We start from the raw sequence: 23,220 nt of genomic DNA, 5'->3' as shown, positions 1-23,220 counted from the left end.
CACAAGGATCCCTTCAATGGATCCTGGAAGGGCAAAGAACTGCTGGCAATAAGGATTTTCTAAGGAGACTAACAAGTCCACTTGAGGAGTGCCCCACTGGGCAAAGATGTCCTGGACTACATCTAGTAGCAGAGATCACTTGAGAGCGGCAAGATAATGCTAGCACAAACTGTGGGCTCTGACATTCAGAAATCCTGCTAGGTGATAGGCTGTAAGACAGATCCCTTGATTGTGTGCCCAAGACCACAGAATCAATGCTTACAGGCAAATGAGGTGGTACCCTATGCACCCGTCAAGGTCTGGATGGACCGATTTTAGATGGAGGGGACGAAGGCCTTGAATGCCATTCAAATCACCGGCAGTTTTAACAGGCTGACACAAAGGACCTGTTCATCCAGAGAGCAGAGGCTCTGATCTCCAGATGAGTCCTCCCCCTAGTGTGGAGGCACCTATAACTACCGTAGTCATGGCTAGAGGGAGGGGGGAGGAGTGAAGGCCATCATGCATGTCTGGTTTGCCTTGTTCCTTCAACAAGCCACTTCCGCAGCAGCGGTGAGGGAGATCACAATGGAGGCTGATAGGTCTAATCTGTATTGTAGCCAAGATCTGGGGAAACACCACTGCAGAGTCTCATGTGCCAAAGTGTGTGTCTGACCAGGAGAGTGCAGGAAGCTAGTAGACCTAGGAATCTCAGGACCTATAGAACTGGAATTCTCACACTGTGCTGAAACGATGGAATCATAACCTGAATGTCGAAAATCCTTTGAGAAGGGGGAAAGGGGGAGAGAAGACTGGTATCCAGTACCAATCAAATGAACTGGACTTGTTGGAAGGGTCATAAGTGAGATTTGGGCACGTTGATCAAAACCCAGGTCGAATAATAGGGATACTGCTAACTGCAAACGGTACACCACCACTACTGGCAAGCTCGCTTTGATTAGACAGTCGCCCAGGTATGGGAGAATAGGGATCCCCAAACGTCAGAGGTATGCCACTACCACTGCAATCACCTCTGTGAAGATTTGAGGTGCTGATGTCAAGCCAAAGGGTAGCACTGCAAATTGGTAGTGCGTGGAATCTATCACAAACTGCAAGTACTTCCAATGTGACCGCAGGATAGGGATACCCTGCAGGTCGAGAGACACCTTCCAGTCTCCAAGATCCAACATTAGTAGAATTTGAGCTAAAGGTCAGCATCTTGAACTTCACCACTTTGAGGAAGAAGTTCAGGTCTCTGAGGTCCAGGAACGGACACAAACCGATGTCCTACTTTGGGACCAGGAAGTAACATGCGTAACATCCTTGTCGCTTTTCCTGTTTTGGGCCCTAGCTCCACTGCTCCTTTCTTCAGATGTGCTGGCACCTCTTGTTAAAGTATGACTAGATGATTGGTTGTGGGGGAGGAAGATGAGGGGTTAAGGGGGGCATAAGGGTTGGAACCTGAAGGAAAGGGAGGGTGTAACCACTTTCCACAATCTGGAGGACCCGGTAGTCTGAAGTAATGGCCTTTCGGGCCCATAGAAAATGGGACACTCTCCCTCCCACAGACTCTTGTGGGAGGTTGGGAATTAAACTAGGTTTGCTTACGTGAAGGTGCAGGGGAGGAGGAGGGTTGCTGAATGGAGCTTCTGCCCCTTCCCCTGGATATACCGCTGTACTGTTGTTGACTTAGTGGCTGATTTTGCGGTCTATTACAAAAGGAAAATTCTCTGCTGACGTCACGAAAATGCCACTATTGCAAGTAATTCCTAGAGAGAGAAGGTGTTTGTACGTCCAAAGAACAAGCAGTGGCCTTACTGGTCTTGAAGAGCTCTAACATGGAATCAGCTTTGTTGCCAAACAGGGGCACTCCATCAAAGGGTAGGTCCATCAATCTATTCTGCACATGAGTGGAGAAATTCAAGGTTCTCAACCAGGAGTGTCTCCTGATCGATATTAAGATACCAATTGCTTGAGCAATTGAGTTTGATGCATCCAGTCCAAACTTAAAAATGTGCCTAGAGGTGTTCTGGCCGCCCTGCACCACTTTTTGAAAGTGCAGACGCATGTCTTCTAGCATATAGGGAACCACTATTTGGGCCATATCCCACAGGGCATGGGTATTTCTTGCAAGCAGACAGATGGTATTAATGGATTTTTAGAGCCATGCTGCCTGCAAAGAAGGCCTTCTTCACCATGCCTCTAGGGACTTCGAGTGCAGGTGTGGATGGAAAGGTTCCTCTCGAATCCCCGGGACAGGAAGCCTGTATTACGCGGCTGTTAGGCAAAGGATGTGTAGAGAGGGAAAGGTAATCAATCACATGTCGCTGGGCGATATCGACAGGCAACCAGCCTGTTAACTGCTGTGGCAGCAGACAGTTTCTCTAATGCTGCCTCAAGGAGGGTCTCATTAAAGGGGAGTAGGGAAGTTGAAGGGAGGAGCACCTTCATGAGGACATTAGTCTTAGTCTCTGCATAAGGAAGATGTAGATCTAGTACCTCCGCAGCTTTCACTACGATCTGAAAGACAACTTCAGGCATTGGTGGTTCAGCAGGGAAGTCCGTAGCCAGTTCAGGAATGGTGTCTAGATCACTTGCAAACGATAGGACATGACATTTTTCTTGTACATCTTGATCCAAGTCCATATCCTTGGTGTCTGAGTAGGTGCAAAAGATCTCATGCAGATTCTACCCTGCATTGTTCCTCCCAAAAAACTGTGCAATTGTTTGACATTTGGCAAGACCTTTAGCACCATTGTAAGCCCCCAGTAAACGGCAACCCTGGTGCCTGGGTACTAGAGAGAGTCCCTAAGGGATGCAGCATGTATCGTGCCACCCTAACAGTCCTACCAAAATGGTGCAGACAAAAGTGGAAACATGACATAGCAAAATAACCCCTACAGCAGGCCTTACAGCCCTAAGGCAGGGTGCACTGCATTACATATGAAGGCATATTTGCTTGAGCAGATAAGGCACTGGGCTCTCTAGTCCAAATACTAGGTTGTACAAGTGAACGGGGAAGCCATCTTGAGTACATGTACTGGGCACTGGTCATTACGAGTTCCCCAGCAACATGATGGCTTCACTGAAAACTATGGAGTTTGCTATCAAACACCTTGTCTTAATAAATCCATACTGATGCCAGTAGTGGATTTATTAAAACAGAGACCCAGAGGGCACCTCAGAGGTGCCCTCTGAAAACCTACCAATGGGAATGTCTAGTGTACTAGCTAATTGGTGTAGACCAGCCTGCCACCCCAGACAGGTTTCTGACCCCCGCCTGCAGATGAGAGCCCATGCTCTCTGAGGTCAGAAACATGCTTGCTACAGCTGGAGTTGTTCTCATCTCCTCCAAGCAGGATGTCTAGCAATCAGCATATCAAGGCAAAAAGCTTTAAAGGCCTCTGATGCCTTTAAATGCGACCCGGCTTCCCCCAGACAGGGAAAATGCCACCTTCTGCCCGGGGCCCATTTGGTACCAGGACAGGTGGGAAGATTAGCTAGTCAGGAGGCGTTTTCACCATCAGGCTAGTTACACTCCTAAAGTGGGCTACCTAAAATGAACACAAAAAGCAGAATTCCACCGTCTTAGTTTTCAGTGAAATTAGATACACTTGGTCAGGGTTATGCCCACAGGAAGTGGTCATATATGGGGTATAGGCACCCCAATTGTAAGTAGCCCTTTGGCTACTACCTTACACTCCCCTTAACGTCCCTAAATTGAGTATTTAGGTGGCACCCTCGACAGCAGGAATGCAGATTTGACGGACACAAGAAGAAGACAACCAGAGTGAAGAAAGGGAGAACTAAGGACCAGCTGCAGACTTTTTGGTGCCAAACCCTGCCTGCCTGCACCTGTCGCGACAAACCAACTCGTCCTGCTGCTCTGCATGTGCCAAGAACCATTGTGGGCAGACAGCACTTCGCAAAAAGCCAGCAATCTCCCTTGGAGTAGAGACGCTACTCCTCAGTAGCTTGCAGGCACCAAACAGCAAAGTCCAGTCCACCTTTCTGCCACCCTCCTCCCCCATGATTCCACTGATGCAGCTGCAGCCCAGGAAGAGGCCTCCAGAAGGTCATATCCGTCTCCCCACCAAGAGAGAAGACGTCGGTACCAACCGGAACCACCCAACACCAACAGCCAAGATACCGGACCCCTTGCAGCAACCAAATCCTGTTTGAGCCCAACCCAGACACCAACTACGAGGGACGTCAGCACCGTAGAGACCCACTTCAAGAGTGGCACAGCTGTCCTGTTTTCATCCCCTCAACTGGCGAGACCAACAACCATGAGTGCCAGTAACGCACAAGCCGAGCTAACCTAACCAGTCTACATGCCAGGCACCCCAGCCCGGGTGTCGAGAGTGTCTGCTGTGCTTCCTTGCTTCCAATGCGCTCATGAATGTAGTCCCAGTTGGGAGCTCCCGGTGTTGTCCCACAAGTCCCCACTGTAGCCTGTTTCTAGGTGCCCCCTTTCCCTCTCTCCTTTAGGTAGTGTGCAAAGCTACCAACTCGACCAGCACCTCTGCACCCGGATGCTCCAGGGCAGGCAAATACTAACTGCTGGTAGTTTTTTTTAATCTTGGTCCCCTACCACCTTTGGTCCTGAAAGGGACCCCCAGAAACCAACTGCAAGTAACTGTATGCATTATATACCATTTGTCCCATAGGAAAGCATTGCCACTTTTAAGTGAACATTTTATTTACCTGTAAAAAGCAATATCTCGAAAAGTACTTACTTGATACCGAAGTTCTTGTTGTTAAAATTTATATCACAATATGTGTTATTTTTCTAGATTAGTTTTGGATTTATTCTTGAGTGTGTGTCTCATTTATTGTCTCTGCGAGTCAGAGGCAGCTCCTCCGTTAGAACGGAGGAATTTCGCCCAACTGGCTGAGAGCCAGCCAATTCAAGCAAGAAAAAAATAATATTAAAGCAATTTTATTATCATTTTATTTTTGGTGCAGGCTGCCAGCCAATTCAAGCATGAAAAATACATTGATAATAAAGCAATATTATTATCATTTAATTTTTGTTGCAGACTGCCAGCCAAGGGCAGGGCAATCCATTCTGATGACAGCAGCTTCATCAGGGAGGAGTAGTTTTGGACTCATAACCCGGATACGGGGAACACACAGAGAATTGCCAATGAGGTTGATTTGTCGACATGGGCTAAGATTATAAATTTGCAGACACTGACCATTCCTGTTTTAAAATAAACGAAGATTTCCAAATGTTTAATTATTGATCCTTTGGATTACTTAATGTGAACAGATTACTGTGAAATATCTTTGGGAGAGGACAAAGCCCTGAAGAAGTCTCGGGAGAATGAACGAAACACGTTGGCTACATTGGTGTGAAAATCTTGTAAAGTTTCAATAAAATAATTTTTCACCACGAAAAGCCTGAACGCCTTTGAATGAACTCATGAAGCATGGATGCAAATTATTACTAAATTCAAAATTGCAATTGATTAGTTTTTTTCTGACCCAAAAATATAATACCGGGATAAATAATACATTGTGAGTGCTGATCTATTTTGATGTATGAGTGTGTGAATCATATCAATTTATGGGGATCCTGGAGGCTGCCTTCCCTTGATCGGAGCACCACTAATTTGAAATATACCCCACAGTTTGATAGGTGCGGTGTCTAGGCCTCTTTTTGTAAATCGTTAGGAGTAGTTTGGGGCACAGCTAAGAGCAGATGTTGGTTTGGCCGGCTGTCTTAGGGCGGATAAAACCACATGCGTACTTAGCCTCCAACATGAGTTGTGTTGCACAGCCAGGTGGAGTACAGGCACAGGCTACCAGTCTGTATGAGCGAAAAATCGGTCCGCTCAGACGAATTCCGGCACATCCCTCATGCTGGTAATAGTATTACCAGCATGAGAGAATTGTCTGGATTGGTAAGGGAGTCTGGGAGCCTGTGCACCCCAAGGACTGTCACAACAGGAGAAGAGCACCAATGCGGTGGGTGGCAGCACCTAAGTAATCTGCGAGATCTGATTCAGAAATTGATTCTGATGAAAGCGCAGGCTTGCACGATATTGAATCTGGGTTGGGGGGGGGGGGCAGAATTCCCAGCTCCCCCGGACTTTTTGGATGGGTGGTACGGTCCATAGACAGAGGGGCGTCATGACTGGCCTGGGACGCGGGCTGGGTTTACATGTTCCCTTAGGTCACTGTCATTTAGTTTTGAGTGCCATCTTAGATTTGAAAGTACAGCCCGATTGACAGGGATATTTTTTAAGATCTGTCAGTAGGTGTTTATATTAGGTTGGTGCTCATTTGTTGGAGGTTCATGGGGTCGATTGATATGGATGTATCAAGCTTAAATAATAGGGAGTTGCACGCCAAGGAAGGTTCAAAAGAAGAAGAGTATGAAGTGTCCCATAGACCCAGGGTGTCAGTTAATAAAGAGAACTGGACATCAGCTTTACTCATATATGCAAGTGTTTACTGTGAAAAGTACCCAGAGAGGTGCATAGCATTGTTCAAGTATCTCGACAGTGAGCACGGCACAGGTCACGTTCGGGGGTTGGGTGTTGGTAGGCTATGATGAGGAATTGCAGGCTCGCCTCTAAGAGGAGGAGGATGACCTTTTGGGACAACTGGATAATGAATTGTTTCCACAGACTATGACGCCAGAGCGGCCAGCCCCATTGACTTAAACGGCGAGCAGCTGGCTGGTCATTTACAAGCCAGAGGGCATCCTGCCCCAGCGGGAGAAGAGACAGGTGGGGATTGGAGGCGTGTGCTGGCCCCAGACAGGGGACTATATTTGTGGAACTACTGCAGATATCGCCACAAATGGTCTATGTGCAGTGGGAAACACATGTTTTCCCAGTGCCGCTCCGAAGTGGGCAAATTCGGACAGCAGGGTTCCAAATGCAAGGCTGTGGGCTGGTACCAATGATAGTGGCGGCAGGGGCAGAAGTGGTCAGAACCCCATGGGAAAGGGCGCGTACGCCAGTTAAGGTGGATCCGTTGCGCATCTGGCTTGGGTTGTTGGGGACGGCACACGAAAGACAGTTGTTGTTAACAGGTTTTCGTTTATGTTGAGATGGTCGCAGGGTGTGCTAATGGGTGGACAATTTGAAGTTGGGGAAGGGCCAGGAGGAATTGGTTTGGAACAAGTTGCGGAAGGAGGTAAAGGAAGGTAGGATGGCAGGCCCGTTTCACGATTGGCTTCTGCATAATTTGAGAGTCTCTCGAATTGGGGTGGTATCCAAGAAGGAACATAGACAGTTTTGTTTGATTTATCATCTGTCTTGGCCAGAGGGTTTGTTGGGGAATGATTTCATTCCGGAGGAGTGTAGTAGCGTGCACTATGCAACAGTGGACACGGCGGTGCAGCTGGTGGATACAATGCGACAGGGCGTTTTAATGTGAAAATGCGACATGAAGTCGGCTTTTGGCTTACTGCCACTTCACCCTGAGGACTAGGAGCGGTTGGGAATACAGTTTGGAGGGCAGTTTTTTGTGGACAAGGCATTACCTTTGGGTTGTTCTGTTTCATGTTCCTTGTTTGAGGCTTTTAGTACCTTTTTGCAGAAGATTTTTACACACAAGGCAGGTAAGGAGATGATGACTTAATATCTGGATGATATTTTCATTGTAGGGGCACCGCAGTCCAGGGAATGTGAGGAGATTTTGTGTTTGTTTCAGGATTTGATGAAGGATGTGAGTGTCCCTTTGGTGCCAGAGAAGACGATGGTGCCAGTGCAGGTGCTTACATATTTGAGCATCGAGTTGGATTCGGTCAGGGTGGAAATTAGATTGCTGGAGGACTAAAAGCAGTGTTCTATAGAGCTGCTGGATCAGATGTTGGGCAAAGCCAAGGGGCAGGTGAAAGACATACAGGTTCTGCTTCGTCATTCAAATTTCACGTGCATGGCTGTAAGAGTGGGTGGGATGTTTTGCAGGAGTCTGGGTTGGGCCCTGGCTGGCACACTCCTCCCACACCACAGGGCATGCCTCCAAGCGGGAGTAAAAGAGGATTTGCAACTATGGAGAACGTTCCTCAGTGAATGAAATTGCATCCCCATTGCAGTAGTGGGGGAGCAGATGGATTGAGGGCAATTAAACACACCTTTAATATGGTGCCAACAGTCTTTGACACTTCGGACAAGCACCACAGGATGTGAATTGAGAGTGGTTATCTTGATGAGGTAGTCTAGCCTCATAAAAAGTAAGATCATTTGTACTTAAGAAGTAGAAAAACAAATTTTTGCATCATGGCAGACTTACAGAATTCAGCATGGTTCGGAGCATAGCAAGCAACAATAAGGCGGCTTCTGTACAAACGCTGTGGATCGATGAAACCACAGTTCCACTGGAAGCGGGAACTCCAAAGATAAAACTCCAAATGGATTCCAAGTCAAACTAAGTAAAAAACATAAAAGGCGCTATTGTCACGGCTGTGTACAATATATTTGCATCAGCTATATTTGGCCAAGAAATTCCAATAAAAGCATAGGCCTAACACATCTATATAACAAAATTGTCTGTAATACCTTGTGCTCTATTATATCTGTTAGTATCTTTGTCATGCATTCTTAATTACAGCGCAGACAAATATTGCTGCACAAATTGCTTCAAACAAACCAGTCTGCTGTTTCATCTTGCACAGCAAATTCAATTTTCAAGAGTGATATGTCTAAGTAAAAAAATACATTTCTGTCAGTGGTGGGTACAGATTAGCAATCATTTGGAAGTTAGTCTTGCTAGCAAGTAAAGCTATCAGCACCTTAACCATTCCAAGATTCACTAAAATAATCCAACAAAACCTATTCTTCTAATCTTCTTCTATGAGGAGACTGGGAAATGATTAAAAAAAGAAAAAGTTAAAATCCTCTCCACATTTTTGTTGCACATCCCTCTGTTGGAGTTGTCCTCATACATTCTTTTAATAAAACGTGTTTATTTTTTATTTAAAAAGCTACTTGCGTTGTTGTTCTGTAGCAGGCCCTACCATAGTGTGAACAAATGTTACTTTTGACCACTTCTGCTTTACTCTGTTCTCACTCCCTTTCTGCCTCTCTTTCCCTGACATTTCATCCACTGAATGGACATCATATTGATAAAGCCAATGTTTTATTTTCCTACGACTGCTATAACCTTAATTGTCATCAAATCGAGTTACAGGAAAAGGCATTTAAGAAAAAATAGTAGCTAGCCAGAGATAGGAATACAAAGTATAGAGTGACTCTGATAAAAAGGGGGATGCTTTGCAACAGATCATCTGTTTTACAAATGCTCATGTGAAAACTGAAGGTCTAATTTAGAGTTTGGTGGGTGCAAGACACCTGCCAAAAATGCGGCAAAAGTCCTATCTGGTCTATTTAGAGTGTATAAATATCAATATGCTATAAATAAGGGGGATGGAACTCTAAATCAGGCCATTAATCAACTGAAATCGGCTACCACATTGAAGAAATGAAGATGCTTTGACCCAAATGTTACCACTGGGCATGCAGGGAACTGTAATATGCTGGGTGGCTTAATATACTTTGTTCTGCATTGCCCTAAACAATAAATACACCTAAAAAGTGAGGGGGTCACCCTGACACTAATAAAATAGCTAATGCATTACCAGCCAATGCCAAGCTAAGGCTCAGAACATTTTGATTTGCTACTCAAGGTGTTTAAGAAAGAACCCAATGTGCATAATGTTGCTGAAGAGACATCTCATCTTATCTGTGTTGGAAAACAGGGCACATGCAATTTTTCTCTTTATTATTTCTTTATCTATACACATATTGAGGCAAATGCACCTTGAAGATAGGGTGAGGTCACTGGAAGGTTAGACATCACATTAGTCCTTTCGTTATTATTAAGACACAAATACACTTGGCCCTTACAGGACAATCCCTACCTGGCAGCCCCGATTACTTCGGCCACTGTTGATAGGTGCACTGACCTGCAGGTTCTCAGGCAGTTCAGTGACTGGCTGCTGCAGAAAAAGTGCCATGAGCAGAAAATACAATGCCGGCACATTTGTGTGCTTTGGGAGGTAGGAGTGAAGAACAGCAAAGCCTGGAAAATGACAGGCATCACGGTTAATCTCTCTAAGAGTGGATCTGCCACTGGCACTCCGACCGACGTTAAATCCTAAAAAAGGTGGATGATGAAAAGAACACAAAGTTAATAGCTGTATCTGTACAAGATTGGCTTAAAACAATCTTACTACTAACATCTTAACTCTGTAGTGCTCTTCATTAAGTTAACAAGGATTCCATATCTACACATTAAAAGGAACATTTTTACTTAATTTTCAATTTAAATTGTGCATGCAAGGTATTGCAGAACGATAAATAACACTACATATAGTGCAACACAATGAGCTATCCAATGGGAAAGAACAAGTGTTGTTTCTTTTTTTAACCAATATATCCCCACTCCAATCAGCTAAATGTATGAGTAATCTATGTGAAAATACATCCCAAAGGAACCCTAACCAAATTCATAGCAATCAAAGACTTATTGCGAGTAGAGAAGCCTGGTCAATGGCCAACTTGCAGATCGGAGGATCTCTCCTACTGCTGAATGTAGTGTAAGGATAGATGGCTGAAATGCACAGTTGCACAACAAACTTCTAGAAATGTGCGGACCAAACAGAAAATACACTTGTTAGTTCTTAAACTCATTCTACATAGAATCCAGATTTTTATGCACCATAGGAAAAATGTACATGTTATTTTAAATTCACATTTTAGCTTTGAACAAACTCTCTGCACCATTCCAGGTTCTCAAGCGGCAGCTATTGGAAAAGCTTTAGTTCTAAATTCTAAATATGTCCTTTTTAATATGCATATTACAAATACTGACATATAGACCAAAATGTCTTATATCTTAAATATGTAATTACCACCGCACTCCTCCTAACCAAGGTCATATTTTTGATTTGAGCACAATTTTTTGTTTCAAATTTCTGTTTGAGCTCCAACTGGGCTAATGATCTGAATGGATCCTTTGTAATTCAGGATTTTTGCCCCATATACTAAAATGATAAAACATAGAAACATGGAGTGAAGAAAAGCCCAGAAACAAGTTTCTGCACTTTTGAATGATGGAAAACATGCACAACTGAAATACTACTGTGCATTCCAGAGTCTGAAACGCCAAATAGGGTGAAAATTGTGCACTAGGTAAACACCTAACCACGTACAATTGGTACTTACAAGGGGTGCAACTTGCACCATAGATTTGGCACATACTGTTATGAGGCAGCCATCGAGAATAATGAGACTACCACTAACCAAAAGGGGGTGGCAAGCTATGACAGCTTTGAACAAGAGATGGCCTTTGACAACCATGAAGTGGCTGTCGATGGAGACTTTGGCAACAAGGGACCTGCTGAAGTCCCCATGAATGGGGAGTCTGGTGGTCATAAACAGCCACATAAGAGGTGGACTGCTTTTTGGAAACATAAATTGAGTAATTAGGTATCCGTTAATGGAACACTTCAACAAATTTCAAATGTTTTAATTTTCTGCGGGAAACAAAGAGTGGGCTCTTCACATAGAATCATTGCCTGATGAGGGGGCATTCCCAGAGAAGGAGGCATCACTTTGGCACTGTTGTAGATAAGCCAGGTAACTGTCCCTCTCACGAGAAGTCTTGATGAAAAGGTTGTACAAATGTCACAGTTGGTTTATTTATGTGCAGAACACCAGAAACCGCTTTAAGACTACAAGCTGAACAGTCTTTGAAAAGAGTATTTTTTGCCTCTGTCTGTGAAGAGGTTGTTATTTTTGAGGCAAGGTTTCTCCCAGGTCTCAGAATAATAACAAAAACAAACTCATTCCACTCTAGAGGAAAAACATGGTCTAGGGTTACGTGCATGGGAGGTGAAAAGTACACCCTGAGCTAGAGCTGAACTCTCTCCAGGGACTCCCTCATACTATGCGGTAAAAAAGCTGATCTAGGGTGGTCTCTAGGGAAGGAGAGCGTGGTGGTACAGTCTCCTGACTGGCTAAAGTTTGGGTACTTTTCAATGTGAAATGACTACTAAACAAGCACAGGTCTCCCACGTATGTCCATTTTAACAATTTTATTTATTTTAAAGGTTTTATATAGCGCTGGCTAGACCCCGAGGTATTAGAGCGCTTTACATGAGTATAAGATCATAGTTGCAGGTTACATCGTTACAAAGGTTACACAGTTATTAGAGCATGGCAACATAGTTACTTGTAAGGTCGAGATAAACAATAAGCACATATACGTAAGGGAAAAAGCAGTAAGGTAAGGAGCAGGGGAAGTAGACCGAGAATGAAGGAGGAAAAAAGGAGGGGAGGGGGAGAGACACAGCGTGGAAAGAGGGGGGGGGGCGATGGGGACACAAACCGGAAGACGAGTCAGAGCTGCGTCCAAAGTCCAGTAAGCTGTGATCATAGGGGAAGTGGTATCATTTCCCCATCTCTGTTGCGAGAGGCTCCCTTAACGCAGTGGACTCTCTCAGAGGGGTCTCTGAGACTACAAGGCCTACATACTGGATCCTTCCCCAAAAAGGGGAGAGGGAGTGCTTTGGCAAGGGGGGCCATACCAGACCTCAGTTGTGAGTGGCTCCCTTGGCGCTGTGGACTCTCTCAGCGGGTTCGCTGAGACTCCAGAGTATAAATATTAGATCTTTCCCCAACAAGGGGAGAAGGAGTGCTTAGTCAAAGGGCACAAAGGACAGGGGGCTAGGCAGTGTAGCAGGTAAGGGGAGAGATTCGGGGGAGAGGGGATAGGAGCGAGCGTTTTACATGAGGAACACTAATGTTACAATTTTACAACAGTGACAAGTTACATAAGTATCACGAAAAGCATTTAAAGAGCATAGGGGACAAGGTTAATGGAGCAAGGAAGGGTAAGGGGATAGGGTAAAGGGGTAGGAGGAAGAAAGGATGTAGAGCCGAGATGAGCAGCGCAGGGCAGGACTGGCACAGCAGGCCGCACACCTTGCCGCGCACCCAGCATCGTGCAGCGGGGGCTAGTTAGGGCGCAAAAGTTCACAAGTGTCAGCAGGAGTTTCCGCATCCCAAGCAGCCGGCCAGACCTGCTAATTATGTGGCCATCCATGGCTGGATCTTGTGCTGGGGTGGTGTCCGCGAGCTTCTCAAATGGAAGAGTTCTTTGCTTTGGGTCTTTGCGGCCCATGCCACGCAGAGCGATGTTGCCGTGACCCACCAGGCCCCTCAGCGGGTATTGCCAACGTGTTCGATCACTCCTGCCTCGCTGCGTGAGCCGCCAGCCACCAATAAAGGCCAAGCATGGGTGAATCAGGTGCCCAGTCGGCGCGGCGGTGGTGTGGGCTGGGACCGGGGGATGGGGGTGGGGGAAGGGGGGGGAGAGGAAGGGGGGGAGAGGGAGGGGGGGGGAAGAGGCGCCACCCCAGTAGCTTGAAACAAGAGGAAAAAGAGGGAACTCCTCACTCCTGCTGTTGGTGACCAGGCTGTCACGGCATCTGGTCAAAGGCAGACTCCATATACCTCAATGTTTTTTGTTGTATTAAACTACCGGAAATCCCCAGTCTGATGAGAGGGAATGATTATGTCATGTGAATCTATGAAAGATCCAATGCTGGAAAATTGTTTTGATCACTTGCAAGGCATCCCCCTTATGGTTTCCAAACAGGTGTTGCCCATTAACGGACATATCTCACACTCTAGAATGGACCTCTGGTCACTGTTTCTTAAGCCAGTCACTTATTCTTAAGACAGTGCCTGTCACTGGCAAAACCAGTATTTGTGACAACCAGAGAAGCACCAATAAGGGACATATGCTCTAACTAAGTATAGCTTTGGCCCTTTTCCAAGAGGATGGCGATGTTGTGCCATAGCTGTCTATTATATCTTGACAAAATAGAAGTTGCATTTGCTATCTAGACATATGTAGCTGCGAAAAAACCAATTATTTTACGTATTAGGTCTAGTCATTTGCCTTCACAATCTAGAAAGCAGATGGCCTAAATTAATTATGGGAACGTCCTTGAGCTGCAACTGATATTACAGAGTCTATTTTAATTTGATTTACAAGGCATGCTGGTGGTGAGCCAGGAACCTTATATTTCTTTTTTAAATAGACTACTAATGTGGAAATTGTTGACTGATTTCAAATACATAAGAATCCCTGCTCTAAAAGAAGTTCTAGAATAGGAAACAAATTATGAATCAATGCGGATAATCTTTGTAACAGAAAATAAGGTTTTCTCAAAGGATGATATTGGGAGATTGATTTTTTGCGATTGCTGATCAATCAGGTTGTGACAGAGATACATATTGTAGGACAAAGTGTCCCTAGGAGCAGGTTCTAGACTTGATGCCTGAATATAGTCATCCCATTAAGGGTTTTATTGCACATCATCTTTCTCTCCAGCATTATCCTCTTGCTGCTGTCTATAATCAGCCAACATCTAAGGCTATGTTCTGCCAATGTCTTGAGGTCTACGTTCTGGTATGGATGACTTCACTGGTCATCATTTTTTACAAGCTGTGGAGAACAATGATGCTAGGTCGGCATAGGGAGATTTTCGAAGAAGAACTGGTTGAGGAGGTATATCTAAAGGAAGTGGCTGAGGTGATAAAGCATGGTTTATTAGAGGTAACTTACTACAGGAATTCTGTATTAGAGGTTTCATAGAATCCAAGATTTTGATAGGAACTTGTAGGAAAGCTGTTGATTCCTCAAGAGGGTTCTTTCTGTCATATGGGGAAGGCCTTTTGTATTCATATGCTTTCTCCGAATCACAGGTACATAATGTATATCCAAGTCATGGGGACCCTTTTCCTGGGAACCAGCATGCGATTACATGCAGTCATCAGAATAAACAGAAACCTGGCTGTCACCACCTTCACTGGCCTGATACCTAAACTGTGAATTCAACATCACTGCGACATGATGATGAAAGGTTAGCTAGAATTTGAGGTTGTAGCTCTGAAGTGATTTCTCATTGGAGATGCTTTTGTAAATAACGGAATAGTCACAGAACTAAGACTTTGCGGCTGAGCAAAGATACGTACTGTCGATGTGGCAGTTAACAATGATGTTGTTGACAACGTAATAGTTGACGGAGTTGTCAAAGAACAAGTACTTGTTAATAGGACAGCAGGCATTGATGGAGTGGATTTTGCAGTCGATGAGATGTTTTCATCATTGATGGGATGCTCTTTATAATCAATGAAGTTGTCTTTGTTGTCAACAGGGGGTTCTTTATCAATGGGGTTCTTAACAGAAGGGTAGCCATGGATGGTGAGGTGACATTTGCAGATCACTGGTCGTTTATACAGACAATGAACAGTGTTTACCCATTGTTGCCATCGCTGACATAGTCTGAGGTGAAGACCCTAAAGTTGCAACAACTTGATTTTTTAAAAATTTCCTAGACAAAGTAAAAACAGAAACAGCACCTCAGTGACAGCCACAAACGTCATGAGAGTCTCTGAAGACGAGCCTGTGACACATTCCTCAAGTTTTAATTGGGCTTTTTAGCCTCAGCAGTATGTAGTATGAGAAGCACGTCAGTGACCTGCTGTCTATGGAATCGGACTTCAAGGCACAAAGAGTACAACTCTCGATACATCTCTCAATACCATTGAGGGACTTAGCTCTAAATGTGCTACAAATACTGCAGTCTTTGTTAATATGCACAGCTTTATAGACAGGAGATGCATTTTATGTGGGAGGTCTTCTGTCTGAGGTTTGAAGGGAGACCTGGAGTGAGAAGATTTGTCAGTTATAAAGAAGGTGCTCCCAGGGTTCAGTCTCCCATACTCGGGAATTTGTAAAAACTGCTTCCCTCCTACATATGGAGGCAAGGTAGCCAATCACTAAGGAGTTTGTAGGTGAGAGCAGAGTTCAGATGAGTTCCTGTTGTCTAGTTCACATGCAACAGAATATCTAGAGGTTTGAGCTTCTGAGGAGGGTATGAGCTCTGAGCCTTTTTACCTTGGCTCTATGTAATCTACGGGTGTTTCAACATTATTTTACTGTATATGTATTCTGCGGTGTTAGCATTCAATATCAAGGATTACAATCCAGATGACAGAGAATAATGCAAGCATGTGATCTATAAAAGATCGAATGCAGAAGAAAACCATGAGCTTGACAAAGCATCATGTTTTGCTGTGACAGAAGGCATCGAGAGTTATATGACCTCTTTAGATCCATTTTTTACCTCATGCCATGGAGTATAAATGGCTCACATTATTGTCCCTACATGTGTCACGCTATTTACTCTGCTACAGTGTATTCCCCTCGCTTTGTGGTTTCTCTGCTTACACTTGTCACACACAAGGCACAGACTGCAAGCCACTCTTTCCCTTGTGCAGGTATCCATTTTCATCAGTTATCTAATGGTAAAGTCACACCCTCTGCTTGGCAATTGAGATTTCCATTTACCTCAGTCCTCGCTATCTGAAACCTAGTCCTTACCAGTAAAACCCTTCCTCTGAGGTGAGAGAATTAAATTCCCTTTGATAAGAAAGCAGCATTCACACGATACAAAGTAATTGCTCTATCCATTATGGCTGCCACATAGGTCCAGGTTCAGAGAAGCTCAGATGTCCCAGGAATTGTATCTAAACAAATTCTCTCACACCACAACTCCCATTGCTTTACCCTGATTCGTCTATGAGGCTTCAGTGTTTTGGCTTACAGTGCTTTACTACCTGAGATTCGCCATTCTCCACACTTCAGTGCACTTTGAAAGCTCCATCCTTCAGCTTACCTTCAAGAGATGTTTTTTCTGCTTTTTTTTTTTTTGAGAGACAGGTTTTACCTCTAGCAATGATGTTGTTTTTTTCTAATGTCTGCGTTTCTTATTGTTCCAATCCTGTGGAAAGCATGAGTACACAGGGTAACAGCTGCTCTTTCCCTTGCATGAAAAATGTAAAACCTTCCAGCTATGAAAGACGTACCCTTCTTGAAGCTTCATGTTCATCTTTAAGTTTACATATGGGTTTTAAAAAAAACAAATGCAAAAGTAACCTGTGGTCGTATACACCCTGTATGCTTCAAATACTATAAGGTCATCTGAGTTGATACATTTATCTATTGCATTTAAACTCTAACAGAAAACAAATGGACTGCCAAGATGAGTGTCCATCGCTGCACTAGAGCCCTTGGAAAGGCTCATAACCATACAGACGACCACATGCTTTGTTAAATTCAAAGAAGCATGAAAGAAGTACCTAGCACAGTTCCAATCTTATTGGTTAGCACTGAATCGGTCTGATCAAGCCAGCCGCCACCACTTAGCCCTTCTTTAAACCTGGCGAGTATTGACTGGTTACTCAGCAGCACAACAAGAATCCTCATGGCAGCGGTGACAGTGGTTGAGTGGAGGTGTTCTTCCATGAACATAACCACCCAATCAAAACCAAGGATCTTCACAAGCTCTTCACATGCCCTATGGACAGAAGTGAGACACAAACAATTAATACATACTTTAGAAAAAAAAGACATTGCATCTGCACTCCAGACCAAATCTGTGTGAGAATTTCTGAGTGACTCATTTCACAATACTTCATCCACACAGCTCATTACCTCCACACACAGGTATAGCTTAGCTGCTAGAAAATCCACATAAGAACTATAAACACATCGTTTTACTCTAAAACACAAAACACAATGGCAGTGGTAAAGATGACAACATTGAGGCACACAAATCACAAGTTTCACTGGCACCTCCAACAGTCAATACAATAAGAAGTGATGCCACAACTATACAGATCTCTAACTGGCATGATAATGGGTCGCTAGTAAATACACTAAGGTAGCCCTAGGAGCAGCTCCATGGAAGATGGAAAGAGCTCAGACAGTTACACGCTCCTGCCTACCCTGTCTGTAAACTCTCTGAAGCTTGAAAAACCTATGGTGGTAAAATACATGGGAGCTGCGACTACCTCTCAGTGGCAATGTTAAAAACCACTAGTAGACTGACTCCAATTTTCCTTTTCTGCTACTTTGTCCTGATTTACAATTTTTGTCTTATTTCCTAGACGTCTCAGTCATGCTCCTTTGCATTCAACCAGAACTGTAGTGCCTAAATGCATGTTGATCAGCATTCTGTGTTTTCTAGGATGAGAAACAGTGAGGACAAGAGACTGGTGAAAGGTGAACTAGATGTATTCATAGAACAGGATGTTAAAATATTCATTTATTAATCAAAGAGCACCTGTTTAGATCATCTTTACAATCATTTTGCATAGTCCTGATACAACTTCTTTGATATACTCTTTCTCTCCACAGCATAATCCTCAATATAACGCTAGTTCCTTCATACTAACAGCTCAAAGTACTTTCCTGCTCCCTCTTAGCTCGCATATCTCATTCTCACTTTTGTCATTTTCTTTGGATTGCCTTGCTTAAATTCCTAATTGTTTCCTCTATCTTGCTGCTTAGTCACCTCTCTGCTTATACTTTTAATTTTTTGAGGATCTTACATGATATTTGGGAAAACGCATCAAACTGCATAAACAAAGGAGGAGAATTTTAAGCAGATTAAGAACCAAATGTACTTCCTGACCTAGGATGTGTAGTGCAATGGGCAGATAATTTGCCTGTTTTAGGCAGTATTAATAGTGTGGTCTTATCTACACCGGGATATATTCCTTACTCAGCGAGGGTGGGCAAAGGCAGAACACGGGCCAGGCAAGGCAAAAGGAGAGTGGATGGCATGTAGATCTATAAAAAAGATACCAATACTGGATACCTGCATCTACAGGTAGGTAGCTTATTTTCTTACCCAGTATTTGACCTTTCATAGATTCACATGCTTGAATCGCAATAGCAAGCAGCATCTGAGGAAAATGAAGTACCCTTGAATGGTGGGTAAAACAATACACTTTGTAAAATACATATAAAATTACAACATATATAAATATATTCATATATGTATATACATCAATATGAAAACAAGATATATATATATATATATTCACTGAAAAAACCATAGGTTTCACACATGTTATAGTTAGCTGTACATTTCACTCGTAAAAAACCAATGAAATTCCCGCGTTATAGTTAGTGCAGGCAACTATAACTCACGCGACCGCAATCCTCTGCTGATGCTAATACTGTATTTCGACACTTATTTGCCCATGTCTTCTTCCATTAAATTTTAGCTATACATATATTACAAATATTTTTTTTTCATAAAGACACATATGTCATCAGCAGAAGATTGCGGTCGCGTGAGTTATAGTTGCCTGCACTAACTATAACGCGGGAATTTCATTGTTTTTTTACGAGTGAAATGTACAGCTAACTATAACATGTGTGAAACCTATGGTTTTTTCAGTGAATTTGCAAGGTTTTTTAAATGCTAATTCCTAACTATAACGTGTGTGAAACCTATGGTTTTTTCAAAGAATTTGTACGTTTTTTTAAATGCTAAGTTACTTTACGCCATTCGTGGCGTGCGTGCCCAGTTAACGCAGTTCGTTCCGTGCGCGCACGGTGCGCTTAGCGCACCGTGCGCGCACAGTGAGCACGCGGTGCGCTTCGCGCACCGCGCGCCCACTTTACGCAGTTAGTGCCGTGCACGCACGGTGGTCACGCGGTGCCCACGTTAAGCGGGATGGGCCATGTACGCACGATGCGCTTCGCGCACCGTGCGCACATGGGGGACATATTATGCGCATCTTTGTGAAATGTATTCTTTGTTAAATTCATAGCTGTATTATGCCATGCACAAATGGTGCCCTTCGGGCACCATTTGCTCACAGGGTGGGGAGAATGTGGATAATTTTTATTTTTTTTTTATTTTTACCGTACGCGTACGGTAAGCGTAATCGGCGATTTTCCGAAAAAAAAAAAAAATTTTTTTTGGGCTTGGGGGTTGTTTGGGGACCCCTGTATCAATGCTGGGTGGTTAGGATCTCATGAAACTGCCTCTTTACACATTTTTGGGGTTTGTTTTTGCTGCCCAACTCAGGGAGCGAGAGAGAAAATGGCGGCCGCCGCTTCCTGGTTTCGACCGATTCGAATGTTTACTAAGAGCTAAGAGCCAATCAAAATCGCGCTCGCGCACGCCACCGTACGCGTACGGTAAGCGCACCGTAAGCGCACCGTAAGCTGGCTCAGATATATATATTGATTTAAAGGCTATTTTCTCAGAATCTACTAAACAGATTTACACCAAACCTACAAAAGGCACTTCCTTGACCTGAGGACTACCTCTCTGCCAAATTTAAAGTAATTCTGTTCAGCCGTTCGGGCTGTAGCTGTGTCTAAAGGTCCTATGGAAAAATGCATGGGAAAAACGCGTTTTGGGACCCCCCTTTTATCTCCGCCCCCGCTTCACGAATCCCCCCGAGACTTTCAGGGTAGGAGCGGAGCGTAGTGCCCCACCTATTTTGAAAAATTCGCAAGGATTCGTCGACCGGCGCCAAAGTTACTCAAAATAGAATGTTGCGGATTTCCTATAGAAACGTGGTCCTAACTATAACTACCTACTGGCGACCGCCAGTAGGTAATATATATATATATATATATATATATATATATATATATATATATATATTCACTGAAAAAACCATAGGTTTCACACACGTTATAGTTAGGAATTAGCATTTAAAAAACCTTGCAAATTCACTAAAAAACCATAGGTTTCACACATGTTATAGTTAGCTGGACATTTCACTCGTGAAAAACCATTGAAATTTCCCCGTTATAGTTAGTGCAGGCAACTATAACTCACGCGACCGCAATCCTCTGCTGATGACGTCAGATATTACATCACTGTATTTAGACACTTATTTACCCATGTCTTCTTCCATTAATCTTTAGCTATACATATATTACAAATATTTATTTTTCAGAAAGACACATATGTCATCAGTGATGTAATATCTGACGTCATCAGCAGAGGATTGCGGTCGCGTGAGTTATAGTTGCCTGCACTAACTAGAACGGGGGAATTTCAATGGTTTTTCACGAGTGAAATGTCCAGCTAAGGTCTTTAGGTGGAACAGATAATGTTCTTTTTGCTTTGTGATAGCAAATTTGTATGCACTTTACAATCCACCTAGCTATCCCTGATTTAGAGATGGGGTTATGCGGTGGAGAGAAGGAGACAAACAACTGTTTAGTCTTTCTGAAGGGTTGCATTCTTTGTATGTAGTACAGTAAAGCCCTTTTAACATCAAGTGTATGTAGAGCCCTTTCCGCAACAGATTGAGGTTGCGAGAAAAAAACTGGTAATTCCACCGATTGATTAAGATGGAAGGGGGCAATGACCTTGGGCAGAAATTTGGGATTTGTGCGAAGTATCACCTTGCTGTGATGTATCTGTAAGAAGGGTTCTTGTATAGTGAACGCTTGTATCTCACTAACCCTTCTAAGGGAAGTGATAGCTACGAGGAAAGCTGTTTTCCAAGTGAGGAATTGTAGCTCACATTTATGCATTGGTTCGAAAGGCGGACCCATTAGCCTTGTAAGAACTACGTTTAGATTCCATACAGGGGAAGGTGGTGCCCTGGGTGGAATTACTCGTTTAAGGCCTTCCATAAAGGCTTTAATAGCAGGCACTCTGAACAGTGATAAATGCTGTCTGTTTTGTAGGTAAGCAGCAATTGCTGCTAGGTGTAGACGTATGGATGAATATGCCAGGTTACACCTTTGAAGATGGAGCAGATAGCATATGATGTGCTGTATGGATGCATCTAAAGGGTTGATTGTATTGTTACGGCAGTAAACAACAAATCTCTTCCACTTTGCGGCATAGCAGGCTCGAGTGGTAAGACGTCTGGCTTCCTTGATAATGTTCATGCAATCAGGGGGAAGATTAAGGTATGCAATTTCTAAGATTTCAGGAGCCAGATCGCAAGGTTGAGCCGAGCTGGGTCCGGGTGCCTGATTTCTCCATGGTTCTGGGTTAGGAGGCATGGGGACAGGTGCAGTTTTTGATGTGGTACCACTGATAGCTGTAGTAGTGTGGTGTACCACGGCTGCCTGGCCCATGTCGGAGCTACCAGAATGAGTGTGAGGGAGTGCTGTTGTAGCTTCCTTACCACTAATGGAATTAGCGGGAGAGGTGGAAAGGCGTATGCAAATTTGCCTGACCAGTTCATCCATATCGCATTGCCTTTGGACAATGGGTGTGGGTATCTGGCGGCGAAGCTTGGGCATTTTTTGTTTTCGTGGGTGGCGAAGAGGTCTATCTGAGGATGCCCCCACTTGTGGAAGAATGGGTGAAGAACTTGTGGATGCAGTTCCCATTCGTGCAATTTCTGCGATTGTCTGCTGAGCAGATCTGCCATGGTGTTTTGTATGCCTGGGACGTGTTGTGCCAGGAGAAAGATTTTTTGTGGAATTGCCCATCTCCATATGCTCTGTGCTAAGCGGGAGAGCTGGGGAGAGTGTGTCCCCCCCTGTTTTTGAATATAATACATTGCAGTCATATTGTCTGTGCGAATTAGGACTGCTTTGGCTGAAATTTGTTTCTGAAACGATTTCAGGGCTAGAAAGATCGCCAATAACTCCAGATGGTTGATGTGGAGTAACCTCTGTTGTGGCGTCCATAGCCCTTGCACTGTGAGGTGTAATAGATGCGCTCCCCAGCCGTAGAGCGATGCGTCCGTTGTTAGAATCACCTGAGGAACCGGGTCCAGGAACGGTCGCCCTTTGTAAAGGTTTGTGGTGTTCCACCACTGCAGAGATCGATGAGTGCGGCCGTCCACCAACACCAGATCCGTCAGCTGACCCTGGGCCTGGTTCCACTGGCGTGCTAAGCACTCTTGGAGTGGACGCATGTGAAGTCTTGCATGAGGCACTATGAAAATGCAAGACGCCATCATCCCTATTAGTGTCATGAACACTCTTGCTGGTAGAGAGCGCTGAAGAAGGAACTTTTGGCGCAGGGCTTGCATGCTTGCGATCCTGGCTGAGTTGGGATAGGCTATAGCTTTTGAGGTGTCTATAGTGGCACCGAGGTATTGCTTTGTGTGAGACGGTATCAAGTGGGACTTTTGGTGATTCACCGTAAAGCCTAGCTGGTGGAGTAGTTGTATGGTAGTGTTTGTATTTTGTACACACTGGTGGTAGGACGCGGCTTTTATGAGCCAGTCGTCCAGGTAGGGGAAGACATGAATGTTTTGTCTTCGGAGGTGTGCTGCCACTACTGCCAGGCATTTGGTAAACACCCGTGGTGCGGTTGTAACCCCGAAGGGGAGAACCTTGAACTGATAAGGTTGGCCGTCTACCACAAATCGGAGGTACTTTCTGTGAGCAGGGTGTATTGGGATATGAAAG

General features: G+C 44.2%; 1 protein-coding gene across 10 annotated transcripts in view; it reads right to left on the bottom strand.

Annotated features, from left to right (window-relative positions):
• The window catches only part of WDFY3 (WD repeat and FYVE domain containing 3), a 1,391,721-nt gene that overhangs the window by 635,203 nt on the left and 733,298 nt on the right, over positions 1-23,220 (bottom strand). For 6 of the 10 annotated variants that reach the window (XM_085636566.1, XM_085636564.1, XM_085636563.1 and 3 more), the window contains 3 exons: positions 17,157-17,374; positions 9,860-10,095; positions 8,233-8,367 (listed from right to left, as the gene is read on the bottom strand). In XM_085636566.1, the coding sequence (XP_085492692.1) occupies positions 8,233-8,367; positions 9,860-10,095; positions 17,157-17,374 (589 nt within the window). The remainder of the gene's footprint in view (positions 1-8,232; positions 8,368-9,859; positions 10,096-17,156; positions 17,375-23,220) is intronic. The other 4 variants (XM_085636565.1, XM_085636569.1, XM_085636567.1 and 1 more) reach the window with 1 other exon arrangement.

The sequence above is a fragment of the Triturus cristatus genome, chromosome 2_1 (assembly GCF_964204655.1).
Source record: "Triturus cristatus chromosome 2_1, aTriCri1.1, whole genome shotgun sequence".
In the NCBI taxonomy this organism is placed as follows: Eukaryota; Metazoa; Chordata; class Amphibia; order Caudata; family Salamandridae; genus Triturus; species Triturus cristatus.
The sequence above is the reverse complement of the archived record's forward strand: the minus strand, read 5'-3'. Positions and strand labels throughout refer to the sequence as shown.